The sequence below is a fragment of the Urtica dioica genome, chromosome 7 (genome assembly GCF_054948205.1).
Source record: "Urtica dioica subsp. dioica isolate 48M chromosome 7, U.dioica_male_clone48M_v1_H2, whole genome shotgun sequence".
In the NCBI taxonomy this organism is placed as follows: domain Eukaryota; kingdom Viridiplantae; phylum Streptophyta; class Magnoliopsida; order Rosales; family Urticaceae; genus Urtica; species Urtica dioica.
This window is the reverse complement of record NC_142762.1, coordinates 46,281,519-46,304,669: the sequence shown is the minus strand read 5'-3', so window position 1 is coordinate 46,304,669 and position 23,151 is coordinate 46,281,519. Positions and strand designations below refer to the sequence as shown.

The following is a 23,151-nucleotide window of genomic DNA, read 5'->3' as shown; positions in this document are numbered from 1 at the left end:
AAAACTATACCAAACACTTTTTTCAGTTTTTTCACTTTCTCAAAAACAAAAATGAAAACTGTACGAAACAGTTTTTTGAAAATAACTACAAAACAGTTTTTCAGTACAACTACAAAAATTAGAAAACAGAAAACAAAAACTTTTTGAGTTAACTACCAAACACAACCTTAATTTTCTCAGATTAGATAAAACGTTTTCTCTCTCATCTCACTTATGTCACAAAATACAATACGATAAGACCCTCACCTTGCAACTAGCAAAAAAGAATGTTAGGAGTTTGAACGTGCGTCAAAAGAAATCTCTACACGCTTTTTGAGTTCGTTTTACTCTCTTATCTCATATGACGAAGAATTATAATCTTTTTCGACGAGAAAAAAATCATGAATTAGACTATTTCATCCCATTTAGTTCACGTGTAGTCATAAAATTTAATCTTAAATCAAACTACATGAATCACTATCGATCCAAAATATGACATTAACCTTTGATATTGTTTTTTTGAAAATATTGAATTCTCTTAAAAAAATGAACAATGTATTGTATTGTTTACCTGATGCTAATGGATATTTACGCTCGCAAAATTATTATTATTATTATTATTATTATTATTATTATTTTCCGTTTGCCGTGACTCGCCCATCTACTGTTTGGGCCGCTGAAAAATAAACGCAGTTCCCTCACAGAAATAAGAAATTCCCATTAAAATACAGTGGAAAAGAGTATCGATCAATAACCAGATCAGTCTTCTTCTTCTTCTGCATAGTTGTTTTCAGAGAAAGTAAGAGAATGACTGTTTTTCACTTCTTCAATTGCGCGATTCTCACATTCGGTCCTCACGCCGTCTATTATTCAGCTACGCCACTGTAAGCGATTCCTCTTTCAGATCTCCATCGCTGATCTATTCTGGATTTCAAATCCATGTTTCAAACCCTAATAACTCAATACCCAAAAATGTATTGAAGAGAGGGTTTTAAAGGGTCTTTTTTTTTTTTATCGATTTATGTGTGTTTTTATGAATCGAATTTGAGTATTTCGCAGATCCGAGTATGATACCCTTGGCACCTCTATCAAAGCTGCAATTGTTTATCTCGTAACAGCTTTGGTCAAGGTAGCTTTTCATTGATTTTGATTTTTCTTATACGGTAGTATTCGTATCGATTTTTATCGAATGCATATATTATGTTGTGTCAGCTTGTTTGCCTCGCAACTTTTCTCAAAGTATCGGAGACCGAAAGCTTTGATCCTTACCAGGTATAATTCCGTTAATCCATTGCAAATGTCTCTTCATAAGTATTTATTATTTTGTTTTTAGATCATTGTTATTCGAGGATTGACAGATATAGTTAGGTTAGCTAGCTGTCAAGACATAGAGTAGATTTGAGTTGTGTTCAAAATGACAGTGCTTGAGAAGATTGTTTCTTGCCAAAATGATTTGTATGTGCTGTGTTATATGGATCAGAGAAAAAGAATGTGAATAATAAGATAGAGTTTAATGAGTGTTTGATGGGATATATTTTGTTCACTTGCCACGATGAATTTGGTAGACTTAGACCTCAACGAGATAAGTTCACGAATCATACTGCGTTTCATACATGATAACATTTCACATGAAGCGGTTTTGTGTATTAATTATTAAAACCGTTGAAGCAAAGACTTTACTAAGGAATAGACTGCAGTATGAAATGTCATTGTAGAAAGAACATAATGTTTGAGACCATGGATAAAAGGTTGAAACTTGATCCTCTCTATGTTATTTTTATTTTTTTTATTTTTTTTGCAGGAATTATTGAAAGCCCTGATTGGTTTTGTAGACGTTGCTGGCCTTTACTTCGCACTGACTCAGTTGACACACAGGAACATCTCTCAGAATCATAAATTTCAGGCAGTGGGGCTTGGTGGGGAAATCATTAATCTTAATAAGAGTTCAATTGTCTTTGTCTTTGATTGCATTAGGAAATAAGAGTTCAATCTTAATAAAGTCCAATTGTTTCTTGGCGGTAGGATGGGCTTTTGCTGATTCCGTATTGCATAGATTGGCACCTCTTTGGGTGGGTGCTCGAGGATTGGAATTCACATGGGATTACATTTTACAAGGCCTCGAAGCAAATGCAAACCTGGTAAATTTATTTGCTTTTGCATTATTAAATTTGACCATTTGAACTTATGAATACGCTTTTGTTGACGTTGCTTTTTTTTTTTCTTTATTCAGGTGCTTTGCATTTCCCTCACTGCGTTGGGTTCTTTGATGTGGCTTCGGAAAAACAAACCCAAGACACTGATTCCTATCATCTACGCTTGTGCTGGGATTCTTGCAACCATGCCATCAATCACAAGGTTGGGTTTCATCTTCTTTCCCAATGATATTCACCATTAGTGTTCACTTCCCTTTTTTTTTCTTATTTGAACTATGATACTTTTAAAATAAATTGGATTCGTTTTTATTTCTCGCTAACTAGGATTTTTTTTTCTATTTCAAAATGTAGCTATCTGAGGAGAGGCCTGGGGTGGCATTTCCCGAAGGTGGTTGGGTTCGAGCTCTTCACGTCAATGGTGATGGCTTTTATCAGCTGGCAGCTCTTTTCTGCCTGCCAAAGGCCCTCTTCATGAGGACTCGTTTCATCGCTTAGCTCATTGATTTGATAAGGCTCAGATCGTCTCGAGACATTTTATTTTTGCCTCTGATGCGTTTAGATTTGAAGAATACCTCTAGAATGTCGTCTTGATTTGTTCAAGCTTAGAAGCAATTTTCTTTTTTTCTTTCTTTCCCGGATGTAACTTGATATGAAGTAGTTACACTAGAGAACTTGCCTGAAAATGTTCTACTTGCGATCTACTTCATTTTTACAGCCCACGGTATCAGATTTTTTCCGGCAATTAATTGCGGATCTGATTGGTGTCATTGCCTAGTTTTGTCATGGACTAAAATAAAAGAAAGAAATGACACCTTTTTGAATAATAATCCGTGTTTTTAATTCAATCATTCAGGTGTGTACTAATAATCGAGCCACATTGTAAATAAACAAATAAAAAAAATTAGATAAATTATACATCATTATGTGCAATACATTTAAGCCCACAATTCTAACTAAATAGGGAAGCGCTTTAAAACATTTCATGAAGGGCTACAAATCATGAGTTGTAAGAAAACCTGAAATAGCCACAAACGGCTCTGCCTAGGAAAGAAAAATCCAAGCTTCCTTATAAGAACTAAAAAGTTCACCCTTTTAGTTGTGTGGCACGGTCAACTACAAATCGAATATATTCCTCTCCTCTTCTTCTTCTTCTTCTTCTTCTTCCTCCTCATCTTCTTCTTCAACATCACCTTTGTTTTTACCTTTTCTTTTTCTCGGTGGCGCACGAGTGGCGAGTCGAGTGAGCGGAGCGATCTCGGGAACGACACGGAAGATCTTAACGTCGAAGCACAAGGAGTTGTTGACGGGGCAACCGAGCTCGAACAAGACCACGTCGGACTCTTCCAAGTTGTTGTCGACTGAGAAATGCTTCCACCCGGAAGAAATCCCCGCGCTGTTGCGCAGCCGGTTGTAGTTGAACCTCGTCCGCCACTCTTTCTCCTCAAACCTCAGAAACAGATCTTGATTCTCGAGGTTTATATATTTCGACACCCACTCCGTAGGGATTAACTGAGCCACAGCCACACGCGAAACGAATCATAATCACGATACATTACACAGCAAACGGTTGATCTCTGAAGAAGAAGAAAAAAAAAAAGGGAAAAGAAACTCACCACGAAGAATCTCTTGTACACATGAGAGGGTTTCAGGACGACAAGCAAGCCTTCACTGTCTGACTCTGACATCGCAGCCTGAGCCAACAGCAAGGCTTTGGCTTGTTCGTCCTCCGTTACGTTCCTTCTGTTTGAGGAATAAAAGTGCCCATATCCTTTTCTTCTTCGGGGCGTCTGTTTTGCACTGCCTGAATCGCCGGTTATTCTGCTAGCAGTGGGTGTGGCTGTGGCTGTGGGTGTATGTGAATCGTCACAAAACCAAATTGATCACATCAAATCATTCGTACGCAATCACGCCAGTGGCATTTTGGTCCAGAAACTAATTTTAGAGCAAAGCTTAAAACTTGTTTACAACCGTACAGTAAAAAACCTGAAATTATTTTAACTTTTATTTAGTATTTTTAAGGTCAAATTTAATTTAATTAGTTACTTTTATAAAATTCACAAGAAAAAAATGAAAACGGCTATAAACACTCCAAACTCATTTAGGGACTAAAATACCACTGGCATAATAGCTGCACTAAAAAGCCTATTTCATATCAGATCAAACCCATCGCTCTACCACTACTACAATCGCATTATCAAAATGAAAGAAAAAATCATAACACATACTCGGGCTGGACACAAGTTGGAGATCACTTGGAGTCGGAGGTGTTCTAGTGAAGGAGGCACTGCCTCTGCGTCTCCTTTTGGACCGAACCGGAGTCAGTTTTCTGTTCGAATCCAGGGCCACGATTTGCTCTCTCGAAAGTATTATAGTGCTGTCGCCGTCTCTGGATTTTTCCGGCGAAACGCAGCCGAGGTTCTCCGAAGAAGGGACGTTGTTGATCTCGTCGCAGATGGCCGCTCTCTTGATCTCGCTCTTGCTCTTGCTCTTGCTCTTGCTCAAGCTACTCTCGGGTTCTTGTTTCGATTTCTCGGCCTTCTTCACAAAATACGAGTACTCCTTCTCGCATAGACTTTTTCCGTCGAATATCAAGACCTCGAAAGCCGATTCGTTGTTGTATTTGAAGACCAAGAGGTCGTTCTCCGCCAGAGGATGATCGTTCACGAAATCTTGCCAGCCTTGTTTAAAGAACATCGATTCATCCATGGCCGTCACTCCTACCGTCCAGGTACTACCGCTAGGACCTTTAAGGGTCACAGAATCAGGCAATTTTTTTCTTAGATTGTCGGAAAACTTCTCAGGAATGGCCTGCAATAACACCACGAAATCTCAACACATGCAAAAGCAAAAACCCTAAATCATGCTAATAAAATCAAGATTGAACTTGAACTAGGGGTTAACCAGGATCTAATCAGTCAAACTAGCAAGTTCGTGTAGTTTTCTAGCAACTTATTGTTCTATGATGCACATTCAATACGAAAAATTCATTCTTTATCGAGAACATAAAAATTATTGCGGAAGAAAGTAGAAAGAAAGAAAGGGAAACTCACGAGCTGTTGATCAAAACCATGGGGAAGAAACTGAGAAAAGTGAACGTGTTGAAAATGTCCCCAATAAATATCTTTGGCCCATTTCGTGTTCTCCGATCCCTCGTCGCCCATTTCGACGAAACCCAGCACAGCACAGATCTCAACTGAAACCCCCAACCAAACACACCAACGATAGTTGACAGTTCTTTCACTTCCGAAATTGCGAGAAGTAAATTCGAACTGATGAAAATGAGAAGCTTAGGGTTCATACGTACACTGATATCTTGCGAATTCCGACTTTGTCGTTTGTTTCACAGTCCGGAAGTGACGAGCCCGAGAGAGAGAGAGAGAGAGAGAGAGAGTTAACTGAATTAACGCTAGTAATTTTTTTATTTTTTTTTAAGGCAGCTTGCCGTGGGATTGAACCCACGACCTCCGCACAGGATTTTATTTTTAACTGGGAAAATAACACATTTATACTCTGTGTTTTAGTGAAATATCGAGTTTAACCCTCGGTTTTCAAAAATGTCGAGTTCATACCCTCTGTTTAACTAAAATGACGAAATTATACCCTAAAATGAATAACAGCGTCACAAATCTCTCTTTCATTGATATTAACTCTTATATAAGAAAAACCAAATCAAATCTAAATCAGTGTCCTAACTTACAAATTCTCAATTTTGAAATAAAAATAGCCTTAAATTGAAATTAAATAATAAAACTCATACCTCCTAAGAAATGACTTCATTCCGCCGTGTTCGAATTGAAACTCTAAATCTTGGATTCTCTGTTCGAATTAGGGATGGCAATTTGACCCGTTACCCGCGTTCCGGCCCGTTACCCGATTTATTCGGGTCGGGTAATACCCGTTCTTTTTGGGTAAACGGGTAAACGGGTAATACCCGTTAAGGTTTTAACGGGTCCGGGTACGGGTAACGGAATAGCCATCCCGTACCCGGTTACCCGGGACCCGACCCGTTAACTTTTAAATATTTAAAAATATAATAAATCATATGTTTACATAATTAGATGATATATTTTAAACATTGTTTTTAAAAAATATAATAAATCATATGTTTACCTAAAGATGGTATATTATTTTTAAACTTTATATTGTTGATAGATTTTTATTTTATAAACGGGTAAGCGGGTCTACCCGACCCGCTACCCTTTTTTTAAACCGGGTAAACGGGTAACTGGTCCAACATTTTTAACCCGTTTACCCGGCGGGTATCCTCGTTACCCGGCGGGTATCCTCGTTACCCGGCCCGTCTCAAAATCCGGGTAAACGGGTCCGGGTAACTGGTAAAAAATTATAACGGGTACGGGTAACGGAATAGGTGTACCCGGCCTTACCCGTATCCGTTGCCATCCCTAGTTCGAATATGCGATTTTGATGACTATCAACTATCGATGTTTACCCATTTGCCTCTTTCTGTGTTCTTCACGATTAAGAGACTATTGTTTATTTTTTAGTTTTTAAATAAATTACGTATATGGCGCGAATGAATAAAGATGATTGGTGTTTATATATAAATATTATAGTCAACGCTAAACCTGGCTTACCGGGAGTTCCCGCGCCTCCCGTCCCGCCCCCGCCCGGACTCCCGTTAATTCGCCGAACGGGAGTCCCGTCCCGTTATATAACGGGACGGAGGCAGTAAATGTCTAACGGGATCCGCGGATCCCGTTAGGCAGTATAAAAAAAAAAAAAAATTAAAAAAAAGAATTTAATAAATAAAATGAAAGGATTAAAGTGAAAAGATTTGGAATAAGTGGGTAGAAATGAAAAATATGAATGTTGTTAAATAATTAAAAATGGGTAAAAAAAACAATAAAGAAGAATGTGAAATTAAAAATGGGCCTCCTAAAAAACCTCACCGACCCCTAAAAAGGTGCGACGGCGAGGAAAAAGAGCACCCTTTTCCTCGTTAAATGTTTGAAAATGTATCCCGGACAAGGGCCGGGATATCCCTTTGTTATACACGATACTTTAACCATTTATGTTTACGTTTGCAAAATCAACTTCAAAATCGTCTAGAATATCGAAGCACATGAATGTTTCTTGTGCTCGATTTCGATGTTGAATCCAATCTTTTCCGCACGTCAATGCTTCGACCATCTCCGGTTTCAGGCTGCATCTTCTATCGTCGATGATCCGGCCCGCGCTGCTAAAAGCCGCCTCAGAGGACACAGTTGAAACTGGGATGGTGAGGATGTCTTGTGCCATAGATGACAAGATCGGAAACCTCCTCGCATTCTGCCTCCACCAAACCAAGAGGTCGATGGCTTCGTCGTCCGACCTGACCCAATCGTTCCTATCGTACTCTTGGATCTCCGGATGGGACCGTGCGTCGGTTGCGCTTGACCTCGTCTGACTTGTCCCAGCTTCTTGTTGTTGAGGAGACGGGCTGTACGCGGGCGCGTTGACGAAGACATTCGTGTATTGGTGTCTTCTCGGATATTGCGTCTGTGATTGAGAAGGTTGCGCTCGGTATTGCGGTAGAAGTTTCGCCTCGTAAACCTTGAAAAGATCAAAAAAAGCTTGCACGATCCTCGGAAGATCAAGTGCAACGTAATCTTGGTCCACAAAATGGTTTCTTATGTATTTCAAAAAAAAATTTAAACCTCCAATTTTACATCGGACGTCTAGAATGGCTCCAAAACCGTATAGTAATGGAACCTTTCCAGCCCCCCAATATTTTAAAAACTTTGCTGTCATTGCTTGAATAGAATCTTGAAAAATAGTTTCGTTTTTATTTTTATCAAGATGCACAGCTATTGCGGTCATAGTATGAAGACCGAGAAAAGAAGTGGGAGTGTAAACAGCAGAAAGATAACAAGTTTCTTTATAAAAAATGTCGAGAAAAGAAACAAATGATTCAGCCATCCTAATATCCAAATCAGATATAGCGTTTTCGCCATGTACGCTGTTAATGTAAGAAACAATAACATCGACGTAACGCTCGGATAAGAAGTTGGTCAGCATAAGAAAGGTTGAATTCCACCTAATTTTGTTATCTAGGTGAAAGGTGCGTTCTTGAAGGCCGTTTAGTCTAAGCCGTCTCTTAAGCTCATCTACTCTAGAGGTTGAACTATTTATCCAACTTATGTAATTCCTAATCTTGTTTATCGAAGGGTCGTAACTAGCGGCTCCGGCTTGAACTATGAGGTTGATGATGTGGGTAGCACAACGTTGATGTATAAGGGTTTCGTCTGCGTTAATTTTTTGGGTCAACTCCCTAATCATGGCGTTGTTGCTAGTGACATTATCTAAGGTCACAGATATAACCCTATTGTTCAAACCCCACTCAGCTAAAACACTAACTATGATATCTAAGATGTTCTCACCAGTGTGCGAACCTTCTATCCTCCTAAACGCTATGATACGTTTGTTCAGGTTCCAATCGTCGTCTATGTTATGGACTACAACGCTCATAAAGTCCATCTTAGATTGACCGGTCCATATATCCGATGTTAAGGCTACGCTATATCTACCAGAGGATATTGAGTCTTTCATTTGTTCCTTTTCTCCTAAAAACCATTTTAGGATATCGGATCTCAAGGCTTTCCTAGACATTAGTTGTACGTTTGGAATAAAAGAACTAATGAATCTAACAAAGCCTTGAGATTCGATATGACTAAAAGATTGATCGGTTGATACAAAATATTCAACTAAATCACGTCTAAATCTTAAAGGATCGATGTTACTTACTTGGGTTGTAGAGGCTCCAGATTGTGTCCCCCCCTGGCAGTGTCTGTGATGACTCCACAATAGCGACGTCCCAACTCTAGTGTTATGAGCGCTAAAGATTTTGCCACAAACGTGACATTTTCCGGCTTTTTCACCGTTGGCAACCACCTCTTCAAAGAACGTCCAGACAACAGACCTCGCTCGACGTCGTGATGCTTGTGCTTGTTGAGGTTGTTGTTGTTGCGGTGGTTGTTGTTGTTGAGGTGGTTGTTGTTGTTGTTGTTCTTCTCGGGCACGTCGTCTTTGTCGGGTCTCCTCTTGTTGCTCACGTTGTCGAGGTCGTGGAACTTGAGTTCGAGGCTGAGGTGGTGGCGGTGGGACGTCTTCTTCTTCATCCTCCTCCTCCTCGTCATCATGTTGTTCATTTGGATCTTGGGTTTCGTCGTCGTCTTCTTCTTCATTTGGATTTTGGGATTGATGATAATGTTCCTCGAACACTTGAAACTCTTGAAAAGCGGCTTCGGATGGCGGTATTTGTGCTTGATATGCTTGCTCGGGATCCATTTGAGGATAATATGGCATTTGTGTGTTTGGAATTTCGGTGAATTCCGTATTGTGGAAAGTAGGAGCAACATAATTTGGATCGAAAGAGTATTGGGTGTTTGGGTCGGGGGCGTTTTGAGACAAATGCAACCAATTTTCTTCAAAACGGTGCATTCGTTCACCTCGGGAAGTTCTTCCCCTTCGACCTCCTCGGTTGTGGGATGATGATGCCATGAGAAAATGAAAGCTTTAGAGAGTAAAATTGAGAGAGTTTGAGAGAATTAGAGAGAGAGATTGAGAGAATTTGAGAGAATTTGAGAGAGTTTGAGAGAGTTTGAGTGAAAGGTGTGAAGAAAATGAATGAAATGGGGGGGTATTTATAGATTTTAGAAATAAGTGGGAAAAAAAAAAAAAAAATAAAAAAACCTCATTTTCGCCTCCAACGGCTAAAATCCAACGTTCATATTCGAACGGCTCTTTTTTTTCGGCCGTTGGATCTTTGATCCAACGGCCGAGATTTAAAAAAAAAAAAAAAAAAAAAAATAAAAGCAACGGTCGCTAACGGGATCCGCGGATCCCGTTAGCTACAGTAACGGGACGGGACTCCCGTCCGTTAGTCTTAACGGGACCTCCCGTCCCGTTACCTTCATTACCGGTAGCGGGGATTCCGTCCCGTCCCGCTACCGGTAAGCCACGTTTAGTCAACGCCAATGAAAAGTCAATAAAAAGAATATTTGTGACACTGTTGTCTATTTCAGGGTATAATTTCGTCATTTTAATTAAACAGATGGTATAATTTCGTCATTTTAGTTAAACAGAGGATATGAACTCGACATTTTTGAAAACCGATGGTTAAACTCGACATTTCACTAAAACACAGGGTATAAATGTGTTATTTTCATTTTTTAACTTAATCATTTACAGTTCGTCGTTTATTTTGTAGATAACATGATTTGCTTGTCGTTGGATGCTCTAATTGGTGGTGGCAATTGGATTTGGTGGATCATGCATATGCGTGACGCTTTTATTTTTAATGTGAAGCGATTAAAGAAGCTTATATTAATTTCATTTAAATTGATATTAATTAAGAAGCTAGCATATAATGATATTTTTTTTAATTAAAAAATTCCATAGGCTCGTATTTTTCTTTTAGTTTTGAGTGCCGGACGATTGGCTAGGACTTGGTGTCTTTGGACAACTTACACATGCTTACTTTAAGAGAGTTTTCCATGAAACTGTTTCTTTTTTACCCGATCCGAAGTGGCTTTCCCGGATTTTCGCAAAATTATAAAAAGAAAATATATATATATATATATATATATATATTTATTTAACCCGTCAAAATTACGGCAGAAACGATTAAATGTCTTTCATTTAACTATTCTTGGTTACAACCTCAAATTACAGTAGAAAAACCTCAAGAGCCCTCAATTTATGCGTGATAAGGAGGAATTGCTTCTAGAACTTCAGTAGAAGACTAGTTTAAACTTTAAATAACGATCCACTTATTAATCAAGTGGAGGACTTGTTTCTAGAACTTCAATAAAAGACTAGTTGAAATAACAATGCACTTAATCAGCTCAACTAATCCAGATAATTAAAGGCTCAGGCTGAAATCTACAAGCAGATGCGCTCTTTCATGGCTGTGTTCACGGACCAATAAACTCAATGGAAAAGGCGACCAAGTCCCAATAAAGCTGTTGAACGAACATAATTAAATCATCCTAATTGCACTCACTAGATGAACCGTTCTACAGCGTTTTTCCTTGAAAATTTGGGTTGACGTTCCCGTTTTCATCGATGATGATGATGAAGAGAATTGAGATACAAATTACAAAGAGACTACTAAATAGAATAATATATATATATATAAGTGCTACAGAGAGAGTCCGAGCAAGGCTCACCAGAAAATCTCCACGGGAAGTTTGATTCGCTTCCATCCACCGCCATCCAAGCACACAAGGAGTTCCGACGAGAAAAAAGCCATAAGCTAAGTGGACACAAAACTAAAAATCATACAGAAAAGTACATTGCAGATTTTTCGAGAAGAAAAGTTGTGCCAAAGCTCGCAAAAGCGCGTTCCGGGTCATATGGAAGCTACAGCTATCAGCTACTAGTTGTTGAAGACCTATATCACAAAGAGAGATGATTGCTGGTCGATGAAATAAGGGCAAGCTCGTTGGTCGTTGCTTCGGCACCTCGATAGTCAACACCTCGTTTTCCAGTGCCGGATATATGTACACGCATTTCGCACTGCCCAACCAGTTCAAATATGCAGATATCTCCCATGTTGATATCGTTTCCCCGAACAAAAGCCATCCAACCTCCACAAAAGGTATGAACAAGTCTCCCCTTTGAGTCTGGAACAGAGTTCACAGTCCAACACTCTCCCTTTAAATTGCGAAGCATGATCTCTGTTTTGAAGTTCGGGAGATGTGCAGTTGAAAACTGGTACGGAATTTTCTGAAAGAAAAAAAAAAGAAAGGCAAATAAGACATAAAGTTAAAATAAATAATAAAAAAAAAAACCAATTCGAAAACATATATTTTTTAGTTGATGTTGTTAAAATAAGCTATGTGAGATTCTTGACAAATCAAAAAAGGCTCACCAAAGTATAAGAGCCACTGATATTAAACTTCTTCATGATCTTCACGAAGTTGGGGAAACAAGAAGAAAAATTCCGGGCTGCTCGTTCCTCGTCTAGTGCTAACATCATTCTCAAACCACTTTTAACTTGAGAGTCAAGGTCATCTCCGCTTCTTGACCTCTGAACTGCTAACAGCATACAGTTCAGAAATCATTTTGTCACAACCAAACATATAAACATGTTCAAATTAACCATCTACTTTGGATATTAAAAAAATGTTTTTTTAGCTCTAGCCGTACAATGCAATCAGCTTTTCGTTTTATACAGTGGAAAAAGTCCAACTAGTATGGAATACCATCTGTCGCATGCTAACTATCTCTGTAAATTGATTGTGATCCATTGACACATCTGTTCCCATAAGGGACAACCCTTTGACCCTCCAAAATTATTATATATACAAGAAAAATAAAACAAAGCAATCGGGCATGTCTAAAATTACTATTAACTACAAGTAGACTCAATGTACTCTGGGGCTTTGTTCTTGAGCAAAAGAGATGGAACCCTTACCCAACTTTTTCTTGGCTGAAGCTTTTGTTAAAGCTTTTGATGTGCTACCATATTTTTTGGGGTCATTTGGGAACGCAGCCTCAAGAAGCTTCTTTGAAACTTTCTTATCGGATACATCTAACATTTTAATGCTTTTCGAATGAACCTTAGAAGATTTTGTCCTCACTTTCTTTGACGAACCTTTGAAACTTTTATGCTGTGCTACTTTTCCATTTTGAGTGTCTATCTCTTCTGTTCGAACCCCAACTATATGGTGCACACGAAATTCACATTGGCCCACGAGTTCAAATACGCAGATATCTCCACTTTTGATGTCATTATACCGCACAAAAGCCATCCATCCCCCACATAGCGTGTGACTAGTATTAACTCTTGTAGATGGTATGGAATTCACAGTCCAACATTCTCCATTCAGATTTTGAAGGACAATCTTTACTTTGCAGTTTGGAAGATGAGTCATTGAAAATTGGCATGGTATGTTCTGCAAAATAATTTTATACGACCCATGAGAATAATCAAATTCCATAAAAAAAAAAATAATAAAAACAAAAAACAAAAAACAAAAAAAACGCGAATAAAGAAAATAGAACGCGCACCAATGTATATGAACCGCCGACATTGAAACTTTTCATTATTTTCACAAAAAACGGATAAGTTGATGAAAACGATTGAGCCACTTCTTGCGCTGAAGACACTTGTACACAATTAACATTAAAACCGTCTCCTTTTCCATTCATGTTGTCAACGGTATTTGGTTTGAAAAGAATCATATCTGCAACTGCAATAAGATATTTATAAAATCAACAGACCATGTCAAATCTGAAACATGCAAAACACATTTGGCCCCAAGAGATGAATTTAGAGAACTCGGAAACTTGAGCTTCACAACTACAGGTACATACAGAGAATCTAACTCTCAATCCACAGCATTCGCAGCAGGTCATAACTTCAAGGAAACTCCTGAATTCTACTGTAAAATTGTAATCATAACTGCGAAAAAAGCCCAAAAGAAATTTGGCTCTATTACCTGGCTTTCCATTGCAATTTTCTGCTTGACCCGGTAGAACATAACTCTTAGGCAAAGGGGCAATTACACTATCACCACAGTGTCCACGTTCCGAATAGATCTGGGAAGGGCTTTCTCTCATTTTCTTCAAAACTCCTTCAACGATCCTATCTGAAGACGAGGCACCTCCTTGTCTGTCTCGTTTCTGACCCAAATTCGGAGCAGGGATGCCCAGATTGCACGCGGAATGAAACGCCGCTTCTTTCTCACACGCACTTTGATCAAAAACTTGGACGGTGAAATGCAAGTTCCCATTATATCGGAAAATTAAAAAGTCGCCGCACTCAATGTAATGATCGCTGACAAATCCAGGCCATCCACGATGGATGTACAGATCATCGTTATGGCGGACCAAGTCAACCAGCCATGTGTTCCCACTAGGACCCTCCAGCGAAACCGACCCTGAAGTCCTGCCCTCCATGTGCTTCACAAATTTTGTAGGAATTTTCTGCAAGAGAATGCAATGTATCACCCTCCAAAATCGCAATAGGTATTCCACCAAAGCACTGATAATCAATTTGTCACGCTTCCGTTTCGTGAAACAAATTTTAACAACATTGACCATCATAAAACTAACCCTCCAGACTAAAAGCTTCACTAAAATTTCCGGGCACAAAGCCTAAAACCCACTCTCTACTGAAACATCCACTCCCTGTTACTGTTTCCTAAATTTATCAGAGGCACCACAATACTCCTAAGAGCAAAGTAATACAAACAAATTCAGAATGTGCATGCCTTTATGCTTCTCTGGGCTTTGGCACTATTAAGTTCATAACTTTGATCTTCCATTCTAAGAATCTAGATAGTAAAAACCGCAAGCCCAAAAACACATTGTGATCGAATATAAAAACCCACATTTCGCAGCTAGAACTACACGCTAACAATTTCACCCTAACCCTAATTTCTTTAGATGGGCATGAAAGAGAAAAACAAAACGCAATAAATTGACTTAGAAAATAAAATTAGAACACCGGAATGGAAACGGAAAGGAGTAGAATGAAGTGGAAATTACCAGTCGTTCAGAGCTCAAATTAGCGGAATAAAAAGCGAAGAAGTGAGGTCTTCTCTCACTCGACATCTTTAGAATTTCTTCTCTTTCCCTCAGACCAACAGGGACTGATTTCTACCTGATTCAGTATTCAACCAAACGCCGAGTCGAACATTTTCCGGAGAAAACTGTTTTCGGCGCAGATTAGAAAAATTAAAATTCTACGAAGACGACGATCAAAATCAACCAGAAGAAAATAAAAAATAAACACTGAAATGGGCTTTTGTTTTTAATTTCTAATTTGGTATTTATTTTATTATTATTTCTTTGGAAATATTAAGAGGTGGTATTTAAGTGAGTAGCTGGTTTTTGAAACTACCTGTTATATCCTCGCTTGCCTATCATCTACGTTGAATCACGCTTGTTAAGCACGCTCTTCTGATATTACTCTTGCCACGCCATCAGTAATGAAAGACGCGCATACATCGCGAGTGAGATTTGGAGTCTATGTCTGACAAGGGCCACATAGTTTACTTTGGGATATGAGACGTTTCTTTTACATCAGTAAAATCTTAAAATTAACTTTCACAAAAACTACCTAGTATATAGCCCAAATTGGTAAATTGAGAAACAATGGGACCGTTTGGTTTAGTTTTCTAAACTCGTTTTCTATTTTTAAATTCTGTTTTCTGATTCTAATTTTTAAATTTAAAAAATAGATTTAGAATTACGTTTCAGAATATTTTAAATGTTGTTTGGTTATATTTTCCATTCAATTGTATAGAGATAAAATAGAAAACAAATTTTCATTGTTTTATGTTTTCTAAACAAATTTCAAAGAAAACAGAAACATGATTCTAAATCTGTTTTCTAAATTCATAACCAAACAGTTTTTCTAAAACTGTTTTTTAGAATTTAGAATCAGAAAACAGAAAACGGGAACAGAAAACATAACCAAACGGCTCCAATATTTTGGAGTTTTAGATTGATAAATTTTAATAACTTGGATGGTTGCATATGCAATATAATAATATAGCCCAAAAAATATTTCTTTTTAGTGGTATTATTAGTAATTATTAAACAAAAAATATGCTAAGTGTTAAAAAAGAAAATAACACCACATTACTAGTGATAAATTGCATAGGGTGTCGAAGGACAAATCCAAGAGGCCATTCATTTCATCTTCTTTGTGCAAAAGTCACAGATGGCATTTATAATGATGTGAGAGGGTGAAATACCATGAATGATAGGGCCATAATGCGTTTGTTGGAACAAAAATGTGTAATTTGATGATATGGGGCTAAATCAGTCATGATCCTAGTGGTTACTTGATGTGAGAATTGTAGTTGGGCTGAACTCAGCCCAATTTTCGTCAGCCCAGATAGCTTTAGTTGAAGTGTTTAGCCCACCAATAATTATTGAAAGTTGGTTTCTGTCAGTCCATTAGCATCTAAATGGTAACATATTAGCTTTGCCCGTTTGAAAATTTGTTGTGAAAATTATATTTAGTAGCGAGCTTTTGTCTTGTTTTTTCAAAAACGACAGGTGAACGCTTTACATTACAAAAACAGCATATTTTAAATGTGAATAGTTGTTTTTGTCCTTACTTCAATTATTTCCCAGTTGCTCTTAAATTTTGCTCCGACCATAATTTCTTTTGTCGTGCTGGTTGTCATTGTTCAGTAAACTAAAGATATATAATTTTATCAGTAGCATATATATATATATATATATATATATATATATATATATATATATATATATATATATATTGCATATTGATAATGTGATATTTTAAATTGTTAGCGTTTGAGAGGACCGTCGGAGCCACGGAGACAGCGAAGATGACCTCCCACAGGCGCTCGAGCTTTGATGCGGCGGCGCGGAGATTGTCGCGCTTTCACATCTTGTAGATCTGATTTGCATACAATATACTGATACCACTCGTCGAATCTGTCGGGGCGTTGGAATCGATTGGCGAGGACGGATAGGAGTGTCGGAGCCACGACGAGGACGAAGATGGTCTCCCACGGGAATTCGAGCTCCGACGTGACGGCACGGAGCTCGGCGCGTTTTTGCATTTCGTAGATTTGGTTTGTATACTGAGTGCGTTGAATAAAAGCATTTTGATCATAAAAGAGTAAAATCCTTCATTTTCGTAAGATTTTAAAAAGCCCACCGTTTTCGTAAATTAGCAACCAAAATCCATTGTTTCTATACTTTCCCCCAAAAATAATTAGATTAACAAAAAAAAAAAGCTAAATTTTTTAAGGGTTTATTAGGAAAATAGTCAACTTAAACGTTTGATTTTGCTAAATAGCCAACGTTTGGTAAATATTAGGTAAATAGTCAATTTCGTATATTTACAAACGTAAATATTAAGTAAATAGTCACTGTCGTATGTTAAGTCACGTCATCATTTATGGTTATTTACCTAAGATTTATCAAACGTTGGCTATTTAGCAATATCAAACGTTTAAATTAGCTATTTTCTTTATTTTTTTATTTTTTAAACCTATAAAATAATGACGGTCAATTTTTATCTGGTTATTTTCTTATTATTTACGGTTTTATTTAATTTTTTTGAGGATTTAAATAATGGGTATCAGTTTAAGAGTCAGTATTTTGTAAGAATAAGAAAAATAAAAATAAAATGGATCTCTGCTGAAATTCTCATCTTTTTCGGCTTGCTAAGATGTATGAAATAAACAGTGCTTCTTCTTCCTATGTGCGATATGCATCTAATTATTTATCTTTGTCAACTAAAGTCTAAAACTGTGGTACCTAAGATAGCCTAGTGGTAATTCCACACCACCTCCTGTGTGGAGGTAGTGGGGTTCAATCCCCTACCTTAATAAAAAAAAAAAAAAAAAAAAAAAAAAAAAAAAAAACTAAAGTCTAAAACTATGTTCCTCGTGAGTAAAAAAAAATTACAATTATGTTCCTCACGCGACTTTAGAAATAAATAAATAAAATTGAACCGCACTGTGTGATATGATTAACCACCTTCTATTATGATCTAATTTTAATTGACCTCCAAATTCAAATCTGCGTTATCTTAATTTTTTGCGGTTGTTTGTACTTTATTAAAAACCATGCATTTGGCAACACGTAAAAAAGCAACGCAGAGGGAATTGACAAGACAAATCATTTCATTGAATCGTATGATTAATACCTAACTTGAGTAGTCCCCGACATAATTAATCAATTTCTATTCTACTTATAAATATAATGGCTTTGAATTAAAGGAGGCGAACTCAGAATTTATTGGTGGTCAATACCAACTTTTGTCCAAATCCAAATTGGTCAACTTCAACATATAGCCACTCAGTTTATTTGGTTACGCAATAATAATAATAATAATAATATAGGCTGTAGCTCTATATTGGTGTATAGCATCATCTTTCACTTGAAAGTGAAAGTGTCGGTACTCATACCACGTCTGTCGCTAATCCATATTCTTTCTTTATAATAATTATTATATATCCAATAAAGCTCAAAAGCAAGAGAGCGATGACGTTATATATGTTTGTGTATATATATTTATAATTTATCTACTTGTCTCTGCCCATGTATAGCAGACAAGTCAAACGAATACAATAAAGGGCTCTAATCAAACAAGTTTTCAACGAGATCGATATTTCTCATTGCGCATATATATATATATCCTTGGACTCGACAAGAACAAGAAAAGCGAATAGAGCGAAACGAGAAAATGGAGGGATTCTATGTTCTATTCTATATTTCTATTACATTTTTTTGTTGGTACGTGGACAAAATAATAAACCATAAATAAATACATAAAACAAAGGTATGGGTGGTGGTCCAAAGCTTACGACATTGATCTTTCAAATTGAAAGGAAAAAATATAACACTGTCTGTATATATATAAATAAACAAAGTGAGAGGTCAAACCCCACCAGTAAGTGAGTCCACATGGTCTTTAACAACAAACGATTTTCAAATATGAAACCATCTTCAATTTTCAACCACCTCTATTCTTTCATGGGACCAATTTCCACACATGCCAACCTAACAAATCTTCTCGAAGAAAAAAAAAAAAAAAAAAAACCTTCGTCACATAATTATAACTTATAAGACACTCTTGAGTTTCTTCTTTAGGAGTAGTCTCGGTTTCATATAATTTCCTAAACTAATAATATGGATCTTTTTTAACTATCATCATCGTCAACGCAAACTCTACAAGACAAGGAAGTGATACCAAAAAAAAAAAAAAAAACAACATTCAAAAGAAACAAGAATAAACAAATAAATCCATATATCCTCACAAGAATATAAGCTAAGCTAAGCCAAAAAAAAAAAAAATATTCTCATCAGCTTTCTAAGTCCTCTTCGACCGCGGACAATCCGTCACCGTCGCCGTGGTCTTCCACAAAAGCCGGATCAAGAAACTTGGCAACGAAAGCCCACATTTTGTACACGTCATCGAAATTGGTGAGGAAGCCGAGCGATGCGGTGACGACCTCGACCCTGAAGAACGCGCCTTTCCCGTCTTTACCCATGGCTTTGCAGAGAGAAGCGTCTCTGAGATCGCACAGCGCTCCGGCCACGACGGCCTTCTGCCTCGGATCCTCGACGACCCTGACGTGGCTCAGAATCCCGACCCCGAGGGAAATCCCGTTCTTGTCCGCGAGCCGGCGCACAGTCTCCGGGTGGACCAGCGCGCCCCGACCTCTCACGTTGAAGGCCACGGCGGCCCCGCGCTCGTACTTGATCTTGGGCCCGTATATCTGGACCAGACCCGGGCCCGGGCCCGCTTCCTCGGGCAGCCGGAGCTGGAGCAGCGAGGTGACGAGCCAGTTGACGAGGTAGCGGAGACGGAGCGTGGTCTTGTTCAGGCCCAGCATATCGGTGTGGTCCAGATGCCGGCAGATTATCTCCGGCTCTCTCCGGCCACCCAGCTCCGACCCTTCCCCGTACTCTCCGTCCTCGTCGCTCAGAACCGAGTCGTAGTCCTCGAGGTTGCTCGTCTCTCCGGCGAAGCCCTCTTCGGCGGCCACGGTGAACCTGCTCGTCTCTCGTCTTCCGAGCAAACGGAACTCTCCCTCGGTCTCCCTCCTTATCGCCGCGCTGCTCTCTCCGCCGCGGATCTCCGACGTTATTTTCCGATCGGAATGGGACGCCGGAGTCGACCGCCCGGCGATCTCGCGCTCTTCCTCTTCCTCTTCTTCTTCTTCCTCGATCTCGGGAATCCGCTTCGCTCGCTCGCCGTCGTGGGACACCGAAAGCAGCACGGCCTCGTCGAAAGATATCGCCGGGCTGTGTTTGTGGTCGTACAGCGGATTCTTCGACACCTTCGTCGGCTGCGGAGACAGGTGGTTGACTTTCTTCCTCCCGGAGAACCACGACGACGACGTCGGTTTCGGGAGGTGGCCGGAATTCTCGGACCCGAAGGGGCTGTGGCCGAGGTCGATCCAGAACGAGTTGTCGGAGGACTCGTCCTCGCTGAAGACCGGGCTCTTCATGATCTCGCCGACGGAGATGTTGTCGTCGGCCTCCTCGAAGATCGTGCTGGCTCCGTCCCTGTCGGACCCGTTATCCGGCTCCGCGATCTCCGTCTCGAACACGTCCCTCACTTGGTTCGAAGTGAAAACCCCCGAGAAAGCCGGCATCTGATGCTGAGAAGAAGAAGAACCCGAGCCCTTCTGCGTCTCGACCACCGCCGCCGCCGCCGAAGAAGATTCTTCTTCGTGATCATCAAATTCGTCGTCTTCGATCCCGGCAGCGAGGGCGTCGAGGCCGTCCACGGAGTCGCTCAGGTACTGAGGGAAGACCGGGACGATCCTGACCATCCCGGACCCGGTTCGACCCCCTTGGCTCTGCAGAGACCCCATCACGGACTTCTTTATGAGGAGGACCCCGAATCCGGTGGGGTCGGAGCCGAAGACCCTGTAGAAAGACGTGATGACGAAATCGGGGCGGAAGAGAGAGAGGCCGAGCGAGTCCATGTCCTTGGGGCCGAGCGAGCCGGCGTCGAGCAAGACGTGCCAGTTGTTCTGCTGAGCCAGAGCCATCCACTGGTACGAGTACTTGGCTCCGGTCACCCTCGACTGGACCGGGAAAACGAACAGCCCGGTCGCCGAGTCCTTCTTCTTCCTCTTCTTGCTCGCGATCTGCTTCCTCAGCTCGCGGGAGCAGAGCTTGAGAGTGGGCCACCGGAACCAGGCGCTCTGGACCTTGGCTCCTCGCTCCTTGGCGCTCTGGGCCATCCAGTTCACCGACTGGCTCTCGTGGTCGAACATGGTCAGCAACTTCTTGTTGGTGCGGAACGGGTACGAGTCAGCGAGGAGCTTGAAAGCCGATCCGCGGCTCACCGTGAAGACCAGGCCGTACTCGCTCTCGGGGATGTTCAGGTACTCCATGATCCTCGACTTGACGTCGTGCTCCGCGGTGCCTCTCTCGGCGCCGCCGTAGAGAGCGTGGTTGCTCAGGTTCGCCGTGATCTCCGAGAGCGTGAACGCCGAGGACTCCCAGCTCCGCTGCATCTGGAGGCTCGAGAAGAGCCCGAACCCGCAGTAGTCGAGGCACACCCTCGCGAAGGCCTCCGAGAGGTGGTCGTACTCGTCGGAACGGAGGTAGTCGATCTTCTCCGACGACTGGAACTTCGGGTACATGGTCAGGAACTTCGAGAACGCCGAGAGGAGGTCCGGGATGGAATCTTCCGACGAGAATATTCTGTCGGCCGCGAGGGCCGTGGCGCGGAGGAACTCCTTCTGCGCGTGGAGCCTCGCGAGCGATCTCGACCGTCCGATGTTGTTGCTGTTACTGTTACTGTTGTTGTTGTTGTTCGGGGCCGTCTCGGAAGAATCGATGTCCTGCGATTTCGCGAGCGAACCGTCCTCCGAGGCCTCCTCGAGAGCCTCTCTCAGCCGATTCTCTTGGAGTTGCCGGAGAATCGAAGACGGCTTTTTCTTCGCTCCTCCGTCGGAGCTGCCTCTTCTCTTTATCTTCTTCTCCAGAATTAGGGCAGCGCAGTGAGATATGGGCTTCCATAGTGAGAGATGCATTGAATATTTTCTCTCCTTTTTTTTCTCTCTTTCTTTCAAATTTCCCAATCAGCGGAGAGAAGCAAAAGGCAATAAAAGTAGAAAGAGTCTCTCAGCGGCCTCGGTTTCAATTTTTCAAACCCTTCAAATGGAAGAAAAGCAAAAGTTGGGTTCTTTCTTTCAAAATTTCCAAGTTCTGAGTGAGAGCTTTATTAGATTCACTCGCACAGTCCAACTTTAGCTTGTAATAAGCCACGCCGATGAAGATATAACTTTGCTACCTAAAATATTCAAAAATCATAAAAACATAAAAATTTGAATAAACAAGATTCTTCTCATTAAGACTTCTGGGCATTTTGGGTTGGATCAAGAAGACTTTGGAGTCTTAAAGAGGGGAAAAAAAAAGGACATGTAATTAGGGACGTACCTTTAAATGCGATCAGAGAAAAACCCCAACTTTAACTTCCTCCAATAGCTTCTCTTCTTCCATAAATTAGCTTCAGAACCGTAGCTCCAATTTAACACCGGGACTTTTGGGAAAACCCATTTTTAATAAAAAAAAAAAGTTAAAAACAAAAATGACTCAACAAAGAAACGCTCTTCAACCCCACCAAAAATACATCAAAATAGATAAACAAAGTCTCTTTTCTTTTTTTCCTTACGGCGAAATAAAGTAAAGCAGAGAATTTGATTCGGAGTCAAGAATTCGACATTACCCAAAGACGCATCAAACAAGCCCAGTTCGGGAATCAAAATGAAGAACACAGAGCAGTTCCACTAAATCCCTAGAAGGAAAAAAAAAATCCAACCACACTCACAAGTTTTCGAAGGTTTCTCTCTGGGCAAGTAGTGATGATAACAGTTTTGGGGTATTGTAAATAACTAAATATAAGGCCAAATATAAAATGCGTTCGTTGGGTTGGGTTGGGTTGGGTTTCAGTCTCTCAAAACCCAATCTAGAGAGCTATTCGTGGCATTAACTGTAGACACTCGATACAGACATGTTTGCATTAAATGCTCTCTGCTGTTTCTCTCACCTTCTCTCTTCTTCCACCATTATTACACCACCTCTCTCTCTCTCCTCTCTTTATTACTCGTTTGGCTCTTTTTTTCATTTTTTTGCCTTCGTTTCCGAATTTGCCCCTTTCGAAAGAAACGCTCTCAAATATCAAATTTGAAGAACTCAAATCTCGGGGTACTTTAGTCTTTCCAACGTTTTTTTTTTAAAAAAAATTGACGCAGAATGTTGGGAACTTTGGCTGCTTTGACTTAACGTACCAATATATTCTTCTCTTTTCTAAAAGCCCATTCCATGATTTAAATTACTAATCTCTATGTTTATAGTGGTTTATAAAGTAAATGGGTGATTATTTTGATTATTTAAACAAATAATTGACTGCTTAAGTCACGGAATATGTAGCAATTTATTTTTTGTCAACGTTTTGTTAATAATCCGTAAATAGCCTAGTTGCTTACGTGGATGCACATTTATGAAGGTTTTTTTTACAGATTTGCCCTTGTATACTCGGATTAGTAAC

The 23,151-nt window shown here is 40.0% G+C and overlaps 4 protein-coding genes across 10 annotated transcripts; 1 reads left to right on the top strand and 3 right to left on the bottom strand.

Moving 5' to 3' along the window:
- Positions 1-602: 602 nt before the first annotated feature.
- LOC149392210 (seven transmembrane domain protein) lies at positions 603-2,846 on the top strand. The gene is made up of 7 exons (XM_089620509.1): positions 603-863; positions 1,039-1,108; positions 1,192-1,251; positions 1,781-1,895; positions 2,002-2,117; positions 2,210-2,334; positions 2,484-2,846. The coding sequence occupies exons 1-7, from the start codon at positions 787-789 to the stop codon at positions 2,605-2,607; spliced, it is 687 nt and encodes a 228-aa protein (XP_089476635.1). The 5' UTR covers positions 603-786; the 3' UTR covers positions 2,608-2,846.
- A 99-nt stretch (positions 2,847-2,945) lies between these two features.
- LOC149392209 (B3 domain-containing protein REM16-like) lies at positions 2,946-5,513 on the bottom strand. 2 transcript variants are annotated; one of them, XM_089620507.1, is made up of 5 exons: positions 5,437-5,513; positions 5,183-5,325; positions 4,358-4,940; positions 3,746-3,975; positions 2,946-3,641 (listed from the first exon to the last, which is right to left on the bottom strand). In XM_089620507.1, exons 2-5 carry the CDS (start codon positions 5,291-5,293, stop codon positions 3,246-3,248), a joined length of 1,320 nt encoding a protein of 439 aa, XP_089476633.1. In that variant the 5' UTR covers positions 5,294-5,325; positions 5,437-5,513; the 3' UTR covers positions 2,946-3,245. The 2 variants fall into 2 exon arrangements, with proteins under 2 accessions (XP_089476633.1, XP_089476634.1); XM_089620508.1 differs by having other exon boundaries at positions 3,746-3,969; positions 5,183-5,513.
- Positions 5,514-11,042: 5,529 nt separating this feature from the next.
- Positions 11,043-14,909, bottom strand: LOC149392208 (B3 domain-containing protein Os01g0723500-like). 5 transcript variants are annotated; one of them, XM_089620504.1, is made up of 6 exons: positions 14,631-14,909; positions 13,580-14,066; positions 13,149-13,324; positions 12,553-13,033; positions 12,007-12,173; positions 11,043-11,861 (listed from the first exon to the last, which is right to left on the bottom strand). In XM_089620504.1, the coding sequence occupies exons 1-6, from the start codon at positions 14,694-14,696 to the stop codon at positions 11,532-11,534; spliced, it is 1,707 nt and encodes a 568-aa protein (XP_089476630.1). In that variant the 5' UTR covers positions 14,697-14,909; the 3' UTR covers positions 11,043-11,531. The 5 variants fall into 5 exon arrangements, with proteins under 5 accessions (XP_089476630.1, XP_089476628.1, XP_089476631.1 ...); XM_089620502.1 differs by having other exon boundaries at positions 13,149-13,330; positions 14,631-14,908; XM_089620505.1 differs by having other exon boundaries at positions 12,733-13,033; positions 13,149-13,330; positions 14,631-14,907.
- Positions 14,910-18,548: 3,639 nt separating this feature from the next.
- On the bottom strand, positions 18,549-22,684 carry LOC149392207 (uncharacterized). Of its 2 annotated transcripts, XM_089619422.1 has the most exons (3): positions 22,330-22,684; positions 22,041-22,143; positions 18,549-21,894 (listed from the first exon to the last, which is right to left on the bottom strand). In XM_089619422.1, exon 3 carries the CDS (start codon positions 21,632-21,634, stop codon positions 18,941-18,943), a length of 2,694 nt encoding a protein of 897 aa, XP_089475548.1. In that variant the 5' UTR covers positions 21,635-21,894; positions 22,041-22,143; positions 22,330-22,684; the 3' UTR covers positions 18,549-18,940. The 2 variants fall into 2 exon arrangements, with proteins under 2 accessions (XP_089475548.1, XP_089475547.1); XM_089619421.1 differs by having other exon boundaries at positions 22,041-22,684.
- Between the last annotated feature and the right edge of the window lie 467 nt (positions 22,685-23,151).